The sequence below is a fragment of the Podarcis muralis genome, chromosome 3 (assembly GCF_964188315.1).
Source record: "Podarcis muralis chromosome 3, rPodMur119.hap1.1, whole genome shotgun sequence".
In the NCBI taxonomy this organism is placed as follows: Eukaryota; Metazoa; Chordata; class Lepidosauria; order Squamata; family Lacertidae; genus Podarcis; species Podarcis muralis.
This window is the reverse complement of record NC_135657.1, coordinates 381,880-393,117: the sequence shown is the minus strand read 5'-3', so window position 1 is coordinate 393,117 and position 11,238 is coordinate 381,880. Positions and strand designations below refer to the sequence as shown.

Here is an 11,238-nt window from a genome sequence, read left to right as displayed (position 1 = left end):
TTCTCCTCCCAGTCCTCCCGGCACCTCTCCCCGTTCCTATCTCTGTGGGCGAGGGTGCTGGCCGCGCATGCGCCCTGGCCCAGCCGAGGAGGAGGAGGAGGAGGAGGAGGAGGCCGGCGTCGCCGCGGAGCCCCTGCCTCCCTCCCTGCCTGCCTGCCTCCCTCTGTCCGCCCGCCCGCCCCGTCCGGTCCCTTCCCGATGGAGGCGCTGCGGGCGGCGGGCCGGGCCGTGCTGCGGAGCCCCAGCCTCGCCCGACACCGCCTGGGCGTCGCCCGCCTCCGCCGCCACCGTGAGTCCCTCCCCGCCGCGGAGCCCCACGTGGGACTCGGGGGGGGGGGGCGCGGGGCCGGAGGAGGCTCCCTGCCGGGCCGGGGGGGGGGTCTCTCGGGGCTGCCTCCTCCGCCCTGCTCCTCCCCGGTGGTCTGACGGGGCCCGCGCCCCTTCCCTGCCTCTCTCCCCGCAGAGCTGCCGGAGTCGTGGTCCGACATGCGGGAGCCGCTGCTGGAGGGGATGGGCTTCGCCCTCAAGTACCTGGGCATGACGCTGGTGGAGAAGCCCAAGGGGGAGGACATGGCCAGCGCCGCCATCCACCGGATCCTGGCCACGGTAGGAGGCGAGAGGGAGACCCGAGGCTCGCGGGAGGCGGGGGTGGCCACCAGCCGGGCGGCTTTTGGACTACAGCTCCCACCATCCCAGACCACTGACCCTGGGAGTTGTAGTCTCAAGACAGCTGGAGACCATCGCTGTCAACGTTTCCCTTTTTTTAAAGGGAAATTCCCTTAGTCCGAATAGGATTCCTCGCAAGAAAAGGGAAAAGTTGACAGCTATGCTGGAGACCCAAGTGTGAGAGACCCTGGGTTAAGAGGGGGAGAGGGCTGGCCATGGCCACTGCTCTGCCTCCACAATCAAGGCGGCAGGATTCCAGTTGCTGGAAATCCTGCTCTTGAGTTTCCCTTTGAGGATCTGGTCTCTCCTGTTTTCTACTTTCAACTGAGCCTCGACATGATCAAGAAAGAGCAACCAGGGAATCTGGGACAAGATTGGAGGAGTCACGTGCCTGGATCGTTTGGTGCCAGAGAAAACTGTCAACAGATCAAGCTCCTTTTAAGGGCAGACCTACTTAAAGAACGTTGCAGCTAATATGTTTGGAAGTAGCTCAGAAAAAGCCGTCTTCTTGAAGGAATGTTGCGGTTGAGGAATCTGTGAAAGTTGGCTGAGGGTCTCGCTGAAGGTCTTGTTCCCCTCAGACAGACTCACTGCTGATGCCACGGGGGCTGGTTTCAGGAGCCACTGGCTACGCATCTTAGTGAAGATCAGATCTGTTCTGGTTTCCCAACCTAAGAAAATAAGCTACTGTAGAGCCAGAATAAAGGGCAGCCCGAATGGTGCAGGGATTGGAAGAAACCTTACTGCACCTGGGGCTCCCTGATTTGGAGAAAAGGGTTTTGTCCTGACATGCTGTCTCCAGGTGTGATGATGAGCACCAGCCTAGAACTATCTTTGAAAGGGGATTGGACAAATCTACGGAAAAGGAGATGGAGATGCCTCCCAGTGGGAATTCTCTGTCTGCCAAAAATGGAATGTTTCCTGAGTTCCTTCTGTGCTCCAGCCTGCCTCTTTCACAGGATGGGTGCAGGGTGAAGGGGGGGGGGGCGCTTCTTGGAAGTCTGCTAGGAGCTGAGGGCTGGGCTCGGGGGTCTTCTGTGATTATCCAGGAGACCTCCTTCCCCATCTCTTCCTTCATTCCTCAGGCTCGGGTGGGGCCCAAGAAATTCCGGAAGGTGATCTTGACTGTCTCCCCACGAGGCCTCTCTCTGCAAGACGCTGAGACCAAGGAGACCATTGAGACCATCTCCATCTACAGGTGTGTGAGGATGCTTCTGCAAGGTAGGGCTGCTGGAGGCCAGGGCGCTGCCTGCCTGAGCCCCTCTCTGCACGGCTGCCTGGCTGAGGACTTGCCCGCTGGCTGGCTGGCTGGGCTGTAAGCAAGCATAGAAAGCAAGCAGGCATGCACCCAGTTGGGCACTGCGGAAGCCAAGTGAGGGGCAGCCCGCAGGCGTCTCCTTTGGAACAAAGACCTGCTGTCCTGGGGGACGTGGTTTGCTGGGGAGCCCCATCATGCTCCCTCCCTGCTCCCTGGGGGGGCGGGGCTGCTCCCCGGTTCCAGCTTCTGCTGCCTGCAGGACAGGAACATTTTCTGCTCTTCCGGTTTTCGTAATCCACTGCTGGGGCAAAATGCTCTCATGGTGCTGCGTCTCTGCCTTAGTCCTGCATGCCCAGCAACGTGGCCATCTCCCACGGCCCCCTGCCCCGTCCTGAGCCCCTCCTGCCCTGCCAGGGGTGCTTGGTGTGGGGATGCCGAGCGCTGCCTCCTCTCCCGCCCTCTTTCAGGATTTCCTATTGCACCACAGACAAGCTGCAGAACAAAGTCTTTGCCTACGTGGCACAGAACCCCCAGAGCGGTGCCCTCGAGTGCCACGCCTTTCTGTCGCCCAAGAAGAAGATCGTAAGCGTTGCGTTCGCCCCCTGGGGAGGGCTGGGTCCTGCGCTTCTCTTTTGGGGTGGGCTTTGCTCGCTGGTTGGCCCCTCTGCCCCTGCATGCCCCGCAGAAGGGTTCCCCACCTCCCTCCCAGGGCCCTTTGCAGGGCGCTGCCTCGCCAGCTGCCCCGGTCGCCTTCTCTTGCCTCGTGTCGCCCATGCAGGCCCAGGCTGTGACTCTGACGGTGGCTCAGGCCTTCCAGGTGGCCCTGGATCTCTGGGAGGCTGCGCAGGCAGGTACGGATGGGGGCCATGCCCCTTGCCATCGCTATGCCAAACCCGCGACCTGCTCCTGTCTGGCTTCCTTGGTGGCTCTCTTGCCACCCCCCCCCCCCAGTGCACCCTTCTTTTCCAAGGTTGTGGGGTGGTGAGGATGGTGGGGGGCACAGGAGGGGGTCTTCATGTCAACTGGGAAAGGGAGGGGCGCTGTTGGGGGTTTCAGCCTCTGGGCATTTTTTCTCCACCAGGCTCCAGGGAAGGGGAGGGGGAGAAGAAGCCCTCCCTGAGTCCGCTGTGCCCCCCGGTGGAAAACACCCGCCCTCCTGGCAGGTCACCCCTTGGCAGCCCCCCCTTCAAGACCAACTTTGAGGTAGGGTATTGGGAGTGACCTGCTGCCCCACTGCCAGGCCCCCTTGGCTCTCAGGGCCAAGAGGCTCCCTCCCTCACCAGCCCCGCCCTTTGTGTGTCAGCGGGGGCTGCCTGCTCTCTCTGAGGGGCCTGGCAGACACCTGGCTTTCTTTGGCCCTAGGAGGAAGAAGAGGAGGACGAGGAGGAGGAGGAGGAGGAAGATCTCAACGAAGCCTTCTCTGGGTAGGGGCCTGTTGGCTGCGTCAAGGTCCCCTGATGGTTGGGGGGCAAGGCAGTCAGAGGTGTGGGTTTTCTGTTTCTGGGGGGGGGACACATTGAAGGGCTGCTGCAGGGCTTGTGGAGTAGGAAATGGTCTGGCTGGGGGGGGCTCTCCTTGCTGCTGCTGCTGCTGCTCTGATCTTTGTCTCTTCTCTGCCCCAAGCCGCGTAGAGGAGAGGGGCCGCCCCACCACAGGTAACCATTGACCCCCCCCCAGCATGGCCCCGCCCTCAACCTTTGCTCGGGATGAAGGAGTGGGGGGATCCCTTTGAAGGCTTTTCATTTCCCTTCTTCCAGGGGAGCTGGGGGTTCCCCTGCATTTTCACATGGACTCTTCCATTTGTCGGTTTCTCTCCCTCCCGTCTCTCTCTCTGTTTTTTTCCTTCCTCTTGAGTGGCTCCTCTCAATGCCCTTGTGTGTTTCAGGTGTGGGGGGGCTTGCGTTTGGGGGCTCCCCAGTTGCCCGCTTCCAGTCAGTGGCGGCCTGGGGCTGCAGCCCCCCCAGCAGCTGCCTGCCTCCGGGGACATTTTTCTGAGGCTGCTTCTCCTCATCTTTCTCCTGCCACTCACCGTGTCTTCGCTGCTCATCTCCAGCACAGCCTCTGCTGCCCCTTGTCTGTCACCCACAAGGACCAGCTGCCCCCACCCCTGAGAACCTGGTCCAGCCTGCCTCGGACCCTCAGCAGCACCCCAGGCCAGCCCCTCACCCTGCTGGCCTGGGGAACCCCAACAGCACCCTGCGGGGCATTCAGCAGGGGTCCTCAGCCCCAGGACCTCTCCTGCGGGGGGGGGGTGCACCAGGCCTCCTCATGGTGCTCTTGAGGCCTGAACATTGGGGGGGGGGGCAGCATTCAGATTCCCATCAGTCCTCACCCACCCCATATTGAGGAGGGCTGTGTTGAGTGTAGATAAATCCTTCCCTCTGCTGCCCCCCCCCCCCGCCCTGCCGTCCAGCTCTGGTGGGAAGGCAGCCCCCTCCCCTCCCCACCAGCTGCTCATCACTGCCAAATCACAGCTTTGTAGCAAAAAGACTAGTTTTTAATGTCCTTTTCTAAAGGGAAATAAACCATTTCTACTGTTGTTGTACTTGGGTGTCTTTCCTTGCAGAGGCCTCAGCCCACGGGGGAAAGGGGCAGCGAGTGGCACAGGCGGCCATCTCTGGGGGAGCCTGACTGGCACACAGGGGGGTGGGGGGCATAGCACCGTCTGTCTCCTTCCTGGGCCGGGATTCCTGGCTCACCTGCCTGGGGCTCACCAGTCTGGCACCACCTGCAAGCCACTTCCAGAGCTCTTCGGGTGAGCTGTGCCAGGCAGGCCCTTCCCAAGGGGGGAGAAGCAAGCCAAGTGGGCCTGGGGGCAGCCCTTCTGTGGGGCGGCAAGGTGGGCAAGCAGGGGATTCCACAGCTCCCACCACTGCTCTTTGCTGTGCAAGGGGAGGGAGCCTGCGAGGGTCTTCACTTGTTAAAGTAGGTTCTCTGGCTGGGGTGGGGGGGAGTGGAGCAGCAGGGAGGCACAAGAGGGTCTTTTGCTGCCCAGCTGGGGAGGCGGAGAACTGCCTGTCCTGAGGGGAGGGTGGGATGGGGTGGCTTGACCTCCAGGCAAAGGGCCCTGAGCTGCTCTCAGCCCCACAGCTGAAATAGGCAAATGGGGCTGCAAGCTGTTCTCTCTCTGCCAGGACCGAAAGGCCACCTGCCACTCCCAACGCAGCGCTCTGAGCTGAGCCTTCAGGCCGGAAGCGCTGGATTCCTGGAAGGCAGTGCTGGGTGCTCATGTGTCACGGGGGGGGGGGGGGGGGCTCCTCCTGGATGTGGCCAGGGGGAGGTGGTGGGTGGCAGTTCTCCAGCTGCCAGGAGGGAAGGGACCCCTCCTGATCTTGCTGAGAAGGAAGAAGGTGGAGGTGGGCTGGCTTTGGCTGGAGGGGGAGGGCAAAGGCAGTTGGCACACAGCTGGTACCTCCCCAAGAGGAAGCCAAGGGCAGCTGGCAGGTGAGAGGGGGCAGGTGGGAAGGCATAGGGGCTGAAGGGAACTCTTGTGGGAGGCGACAAAGTCTGCCCAGCATGGTCTTCTGGGTGGTGGCCCCGCTCAGGGCCCAGTCCAGAGTTTCCATGGTGAAGCTGCAGGAGGGCTGGGTGAGGTCGCGCCTTCAGCTCCCGCAACGAGGCTCTTCGGATAGTAGCGGTGGGTGGCCCCAGAGAGAAGGGTTGGGCGAGAGGGGCTTTCTGCATGCACTTTGGCCCCGGCGGGCTCCATGCAGGTCTGCTCCTCTTGGGGCGAGAAGAAGCAGGAACTCTTTGCATGCAGGGAAGCAGGAGGCTGCGACGGTGGTGGCAGGGCGAGGCCACTGAGGTCCCCGCGAGTTTCAGCTACACCTCGATGATGTTGACAGAGGGCGATTTCATCTTCTGAAAAAGGGAGAGAGAGAGGGTCGTGGGAGCGAGCAGGACCCCCAGAGCTATTGGGGGGCCCCGACGCCTCCCGCTCCCTCTTGGCCAGGCTGTGCCCCTCCCCCGCAGCGGAACTGCGGCGCCTCCTTTGCAGCATCGCCCCCATTGCCCTGGAGAGCGCCCGGCACCTTCGCTCTTTCGAAAAATGCGTCTCCAAAGTCCCCACCTCTCATTTCCCCTTGCAAGAGGCAACCCGCCCTGGGTGGGTTCGCTTCCGGCGCCCTTCAGGCCGGCTGCTGCCGAGGAAGAGCGCTCCTAGCGACCCAACTCGGCCAAAGCCGGCTTCCCCGGAGCCCCGACGGCTCCCGGCGCCGCGCTTTTGCTGCAGCCGCGCAACCAGCATCCGGAGGAGAAGGAGGCGGTGGCGGCACAGACCCGCTCCAGCCGCCGAGAGCCCCGAGGACCGGGCAGCAGCTCCGGCCCCGCTGTCTCGGGCTGGGCTGCCCGCCGTCGAGCTCCGCCCTGGTCCCCTCCCCGGCGATGGTGGGCTGAGCCAAGCTCCCTCTTCTCCCCTTCCGAAACGGCCCCCGCCCGCCCCCACCTTGCTGCGGAGGAGGCCCCCGGTGGGCCGCTCGGGCGTGCTGTGCTCCGAGGCCGGCTTGCTCTTCTCCTTGTTGTTGTTGGAGTCGTTGTCCTTGATGATGTCGTATTGCTTGCAGAAGAGGGCGATCACCGCTGCGGAAGCAAGGAGGAAGGAAGGTGAGGAGGGGCCTCCATCGCGCCAGGGTCTCTCCCCCCGCCCCCGCCCTTTGACATGCTGGAGTCAGTGGCTGGTGGCTTCCCAGATCTTTTATTTGCGCAAAAGTTCAACACAGCTCAGTCAGAAAAGGGAATTCGCGTTCCTTCGGCCCTGCGCCCCGAAATAAGCATTTCTACCCAATCTCCCGCGCATCGCCTTGATCCGGCGACTCTTCAGATTCGCGGCGATTTTATCCTCTCAGAGCTGTTGCTTCTGCACAATGCTCGTCAAAACCCAAACCCAGATGCCAACTGCCCATCGGGAACTTGGGGTGCGCCCCACCATAAGCACCCGACCGGGAATCACAAGCGGGGAGGAGGAAAGGGCTGCGCTTTGCTCAGGTCCTCTTTGCAAACTGGGTAGCCACTTTTTGAGGTGTCCCCGCTCGCTTGGGCCTGATCCTGCTGCTGCTGCTGCTGCTGCTGCTGCTGGGCTCTTCTGACGGAGCCGCGTTCAACGGGATGCTTCATTTGGACGCGCGAGGCTGTCAGGCGGGGCCCCTCCGTGCAAAGCACGGTAGCCAAAAGATGCAGCACAGAAGAAGGAACTTTGGCTGTGCACCCAGAGAGAAACTCCGTGCCAGCGCTAGTGGGATCCTCACACACCCGTAAGGAACATAAGCGGAGCCTGCTGGACGAGGCCCAAGAGAGCTTCCCACGCGCCTCACCTGCCCACATGAACAGCACAGCCACGATGATGACGATCTCGCCCGTCTGCAGCTGCCGCTCCTTGTCCAGCCCCTCCATGGTGATGTCTCCTGCGGAGAGAGAGACGCCCCGTCGGGCGAGGCAAGGGGATCTTTTCAGAGCCGGGGAAGAGCAAGGAGGGGAGAGCAGCTGCAGGCTGGGTGGGGTCTCGCCGGCCCCTCCCCCTGGGCTGCCCGCAGGTCATTGAGGGGGCCCCACCCGCCTTGGACGGAGGCACCACGGAGCTTCTGGCCCCCGGAGGAGGCCCGGGAGTGACTGGGGGGAGACAGGCGGCGCTGGAGGGGGACAGGGGCGCCCAGCCGGTCAGCGAGGCTCCGGAGGGCGTGGGGTGGGAGAGGGGAAGGTCGCCCGGGCGCCTCGCCTACCCTGGCTGGAGCTGTTGGACGGCAGGCGGTCACTCTGCTTGAGGGTGCGGAAGTGGACCCTCTTGCTGGCCTGGCTCTCGCCGTGCAGGCCGATGCTCTGCACCTGGATGACGTAGTCGGCATCCTCGGCCAGGTCCCAGAGCACGCACGCCCGCGTCGTCGTGTTCACCTCCCGGATGAAGCGCTGCATCTGCCCGTCTTGCCGCTGCCGGAAAGGGGGGGGGGGGAGAGGCCGTCAGAGCGGGTGAGGGCAGAAAGAGGGAGGGAAGAGAACATAGCCCCCCTTGGCTGACAAAGCGGTTGGAGAAGCGAGAAGCAAGGGGGCGGTGGGGCTGCGGGACAGAGGAGTGGTGCGCCCCCCCCCGCCCCCGCCCCCGCCTCCTCCTCCTCCAGCTTCACCTGTTGCAAGATGGCGTAGCCGATGACGACGTCCCCTTCCGGGACATCCCAGGAGACCATCGCGGAGTTGGCCTTGAGCTGGGTGACGGTGACGTTGACGGGCGACGGGGGCCGATCTGTGAGGCAAGCAGGGATGGAAGGGTCACTGGTGGCTGGGCAGGACTGGACTGGATGACCCCAGGGGTCCCTTCCATCTCCGCCCTCCTGGGGGCTGGCACAAGTTGGTGCTGCTGCGGGGAGGACTTTGTCCAGGGAGCAGCGGCCTTTCCATGGGATTTAGCACCCCTAGAGACGGAGGGGAGCAGGGCCTGGACGGCAGCGTCCGCGTCCTTGGTGCTGTTATACTGAAGGTGTCATTTTAGAGCTAAGAGTTATCATCTTGCAACGCAGTGCTTTCGTGCAAGCTGCTTTGAGCTTTAGTTTTTAAAAAACAAAGAAAGAAAGAACTTAATCTGAAAACTAAAGCCATTTCCCCTCTAAACGTGAACTCCGGTGGTGAGTACAGATAGAAACGAGACCCAGACAGAGCCGATTAAAGGTTATGAGCCCAGGGCGCTTTATTTGTGTTGAACAATGGACTGAAGACCAAGATGGAAGGGGCTCGCTAGGCCCGAGATTCTGACTGCAAGCTGAAGAAGGGAAACTGGAAACTGGTGGTGGAACGACCTGCTGGTGGAGACAGGAATATTCCTTTGAGGAGGATAATACTGGGTCAGTGAGTTCCAAAGATCAATTAAGAATTGTCTGAAAAATATTGTTCCAGCATATTTTCTTTTCTTATTTTTTGCTCCATGTTCGCTGTGCCCCCCTATTCATCTTTTACTCGGAAGGGCGAAAGGTTGTTGCCTCTCCAAGGGGAAAGAGGGAGAGTGGCTCAGCGGAGGGGGAGAGCCTTGTAGGGAGCCGTGAAACAAGGAAAGACCCTCCATCCCGCAGAAACACCTGCTCCTCCCAGGGCTTCACCTCCTCCGAGAGTTTCCACCTTTGGACTCCGCGGTTCGCCTTCTCTTCCAGCCGACCTCCCCGCCAGTGGCGCCTCCCGCCCGCTCAGCTGTCACAGTTGCGCTCTCCCGTTTCATCAGAGTCCTGGCAAAACCGCGCGCCCTGGACTCCGCTTGGTGCCCTGGCTGTGCCCCCCCTTCAGCCACAGAGGCCCCTTTTCTTTGGGGGAAAGAGGCAGCAGGTTGCCTCCTGCCCTGGCTGGGCTGCCCTTTCCTGACCTCGGCCACAGGGCCGCTCCCTGCCTCCAGCTCCCTCTCCAGAGGAGATCCGGGGTGGAGAGTGAGGGGAGGCAAGGAACCCTCCATGGATCCCCTTCTGCTCCTGCTCCTGCAGTTGTATTTTAAGCCATTCATCTGAGAAACTTCTGTTTTGAGGGCACCAGGCAAGAAGCAGGAGGGCCATCTATTTGAGCAGTAAACGAATAAATGTCTTTCTTGGAACTCTGCGGGCTTGACTGCCAATAGGTCCCTCTCGCCAGACCTGCCTGGTTTCAGACTCCCCGGGAATGGCAGCTCCTGACAACCACCTACTTTCCTTGCAAGCCGCACTTACAACTCCTAGGGGCCTCGGCTCAAAGTCAGCTATTATGCATTATAAAGACGGGCCCGCCAAGCAGGGGAGTCTGGGGGGCGGAAGCCGGCGTGGAAGCCCCGGGTGGGTGGAGAGAGGTCAAAAGGTGTCCTTCTCCAAGCGAGGGAGAGTCGGGACCCTCGTCTTGGGCAGCTGGAAGTAAAGCAACAGCCGCCGCTTTGGGGCCGGATTCCGGGCGAAGCAGGCCAGAGTGAGGGGATCGTGACCGTGCGTGGGGTGTCTCATGGGTCAAGTGCGGTTTGGGGCGTCGGGCGTCAGAATGGGCCAGAGCCACCTTCTCCTCGTGGGTCAAGGGCAGCGGAGTGGCCGCAGGGTGCCAGGAGTTGCCCCCTGCCAAGAGACCTTTGCCACTTCTCGAGAGGAGGCGGAGGCCGGGGACGTGGGCAGAGGCTCCTTCTCACCTAAGCGAGGCCAGCTGGCAGCCGCGGCCTTCCCTGGAGCCAGGCTTTTACTCTAATGAAATTGGCCGGGGTTCCGCTCGCGGCTGCCGGGAAGAAGGCGCTTCGAGAGGGGCCCGAGCCTGCCTTGGCCGCGCTGCTGCCCCGATCCGGCTGCTTCCGCGGGTAATGGGCGGCCAGTGACGCAGCCGAGCAGGGCAGGGCAGAGCTGGGGCCCAAGAGACCCCCTCCCTCGCCCTCCGACGGCCCTCGTCGGGGTGCGGAGCAGCCCGGGTTCAGCACCAAGGCCAGCGGCCCGAGAGACGGCCAGCCGGGCCTGCGCTTGTGGGGAGAGCGCGCTGGTCTCGGGCGCCGATCCTGACCCCCGGGGGCCTTTTCTCTCCCGCCTCCCGCCCCGCCCGGAGCCCCGGCACTTACTTGCGCGCACGAGGCACAGGTCGCAGCTGACCAGCACCAGCACGGCCGCCGGGCTGAGGTACGCGGGGAGGGAAGCCATGGCCGCGGACGGGCGCAGCACTTGCTCATGGAGCCCGGCGAGGCTCCGGGCGCTCAGGGGGCGGCCAGCGCGGGGCCCCCCGCAGTCTCCGCCGCAGCGGCTCCCGCCGGACGGGTCAGTGCCAGCGCCGCGCTCCCGCCTGCGGAGCCTCCTGCTCTTCCGCCGCCTCGCGGCTCCATCCAGGCGGGCCGAGGCGTCCGCAGAGCCCAGCCGAGGAGCCCTGCCCAGCGGCCGAGGCCCGGTTCCGCTGCGGAGACTGCTCGGGCGGCGGCGGCGGCGGCAGCAGCAGCAGGAGAGGCAACGCGATCCCTGCAGCAGCACCAGCCGCGCTCCGGCGTGGAGACCGTCTGCCCGCCCAGCGCCGCCCAGTTGGCGCCGCCTCCGCCTCGCCTCCCCGCCAGGGCAGCAGCAGCTGCCCCGGACCTGAGTGGCCACTGGCCGGAGCCCGGGAATTCGGGCAACAAGGAGCCCCCGCCGACGTCAGGCCCCGGCCAGGGTCGAGGGGGCGCTCTTTGGCGCCCTTATGGGCTTATTTTTTGGGGGAGGCGCAGAGTAAGGAAGAGCCGCGCAAAGCAGACCCGAAGTTGCACGTGGGGAAAGCCCTCCGGGATTATGGGGGGGGGCAGGGAGGTTTGCAGGGGGTCGGACTCGATGACCCTTGGCGCCCCTTCCCGCTCTGCCCTTTTGTGATTCTGTGATGTCATTGTGAGGCAA

The 11,238-nt window shown here is 63.2% G+C and overlaps 2 protein-coding genes across 9 annotated transcripts; one reads left to right on the top strand and one right to left on the bottom strand.

Moving 5' to 3' along the window:
* Nucleotides 1-7: 7 nt before the first annotated feature.
* LOC114595047 (low density lipoprotein receptor adapter protein 1-like) lies at nt 8-4,469 on the top strand. 8 transcript variants are annotated; one of them, XM_028725399.2, is made up of 9 exons: nt 8-289; nt 464-606; nt 1,752-1,887; nt 2,412-2,506; nt 2,703-2,775; nt 3,006-3,127; nt 3,287-3,348; nt 3,548-3,579; nt 3,810-4,053. In XM_028725399.2, the coding sequence occupies exons 1-9, from the start codon at nt 199-201 to the stop codon at nt 3,917-3,919; spliced, it is 864 nt and encodes a 287-aa protein (XP_028581232.2). In that variant the 5' UTR covers nt 8-198; the 3' UTR covers nt 3,920-4,053. The 8 variants fall into 8 exon arrangements, with proteins under 8 accessions (XP_028581232.2, XP_077782801.1, XP_028581228.2 ...); XM_028725400.2 differs by having other exon boundaries at nt 99-289; nt 1,752-1,864; nt 2,392-2,506; XM_077926675.1 differs by lacking the exon at nt 3,006-3,127 and having other exon boundaries at nt 3,810-4,167.
* FNDC4 (fibronectin type III domain containing 4) lies at nt 4,400-10,882 on the bottom strand. The gene is made up of 6 exons (XM_028725403.2): nt 10,446-10,882; nt 8,038-8,153; nt 7,639-7,843; nt 7,234-7,323; nt 6,369-6,502; nt 4,400-5,785 (listed from the first exon to the last, which is right to left on the bottom strand). The coding sequence occupies exons 1-6, from the start codon at nt 10,522-10,524 to the stop codon at nt 5,747-5,749; spliced, it is 663 nt and encodes a 220-aa protein (XP_028581236.1). The 5' UTR covers nt 10,525-10,882; the 3' UTR covers nt 4,400-5,746.
* Between the last annotated feature and the right edge of the window lie 356 nt (nt 10,883-11,238).

What these genes read in the sequence shown, in the direction of transcription:
- LOC114595047 (XM_077926672.1), top strand. Translation starts at nt 199, where the DNA reads ATGGAGGCGCTGCGGGCGGCGGGCCGGGCCGTGCTGCGGAGCCCCAGC. An exon ending in CGCCCGCCTCCGCCGCCACC is followed by an intron (nt 290 to 463) that starts GTGAGTCCCTCC and finishes CTCTCCCCGCAG; the next exon opens with AGCTGCCGGAGTCGTGGTCC. An exon ending in CTGGGAGGCTGCGCAGGCAG is followed by an intron (nt 2,776 to 3,286) that starts GTACGGATGGGG and finishes CTTTGGCCCTAG; the next exon opens with GAGGAAGAAGAGGAGGACGA.
- FNDC4 (XM_028725403.2), bottom strand. Translation starts at nt 10,524, where the DNA reads ATGGCTTCCCTCCCCGCGTACCTCAGCCCGGCGGCCGTGCTGGTGCTG. An exon ending in GTCCAACAGCTCCAGCCAGG is followed by an intron (nt 7,324 to 7,638) that starts GTAGGCGAGGCG and finishes CTCTCTCCGCAG; the next exon opens with GAGACATCACCATGGAGGGG. An exon ending in GGGGCCTCCTCCGCAGCAAG is followed by an intron (nt 5,786 to 6,368) that starts GTGGGGGCGGGC and finishes TCCCTTTTTCAG; the next exon opens with AAGATGAAATCGCCCTCTGT.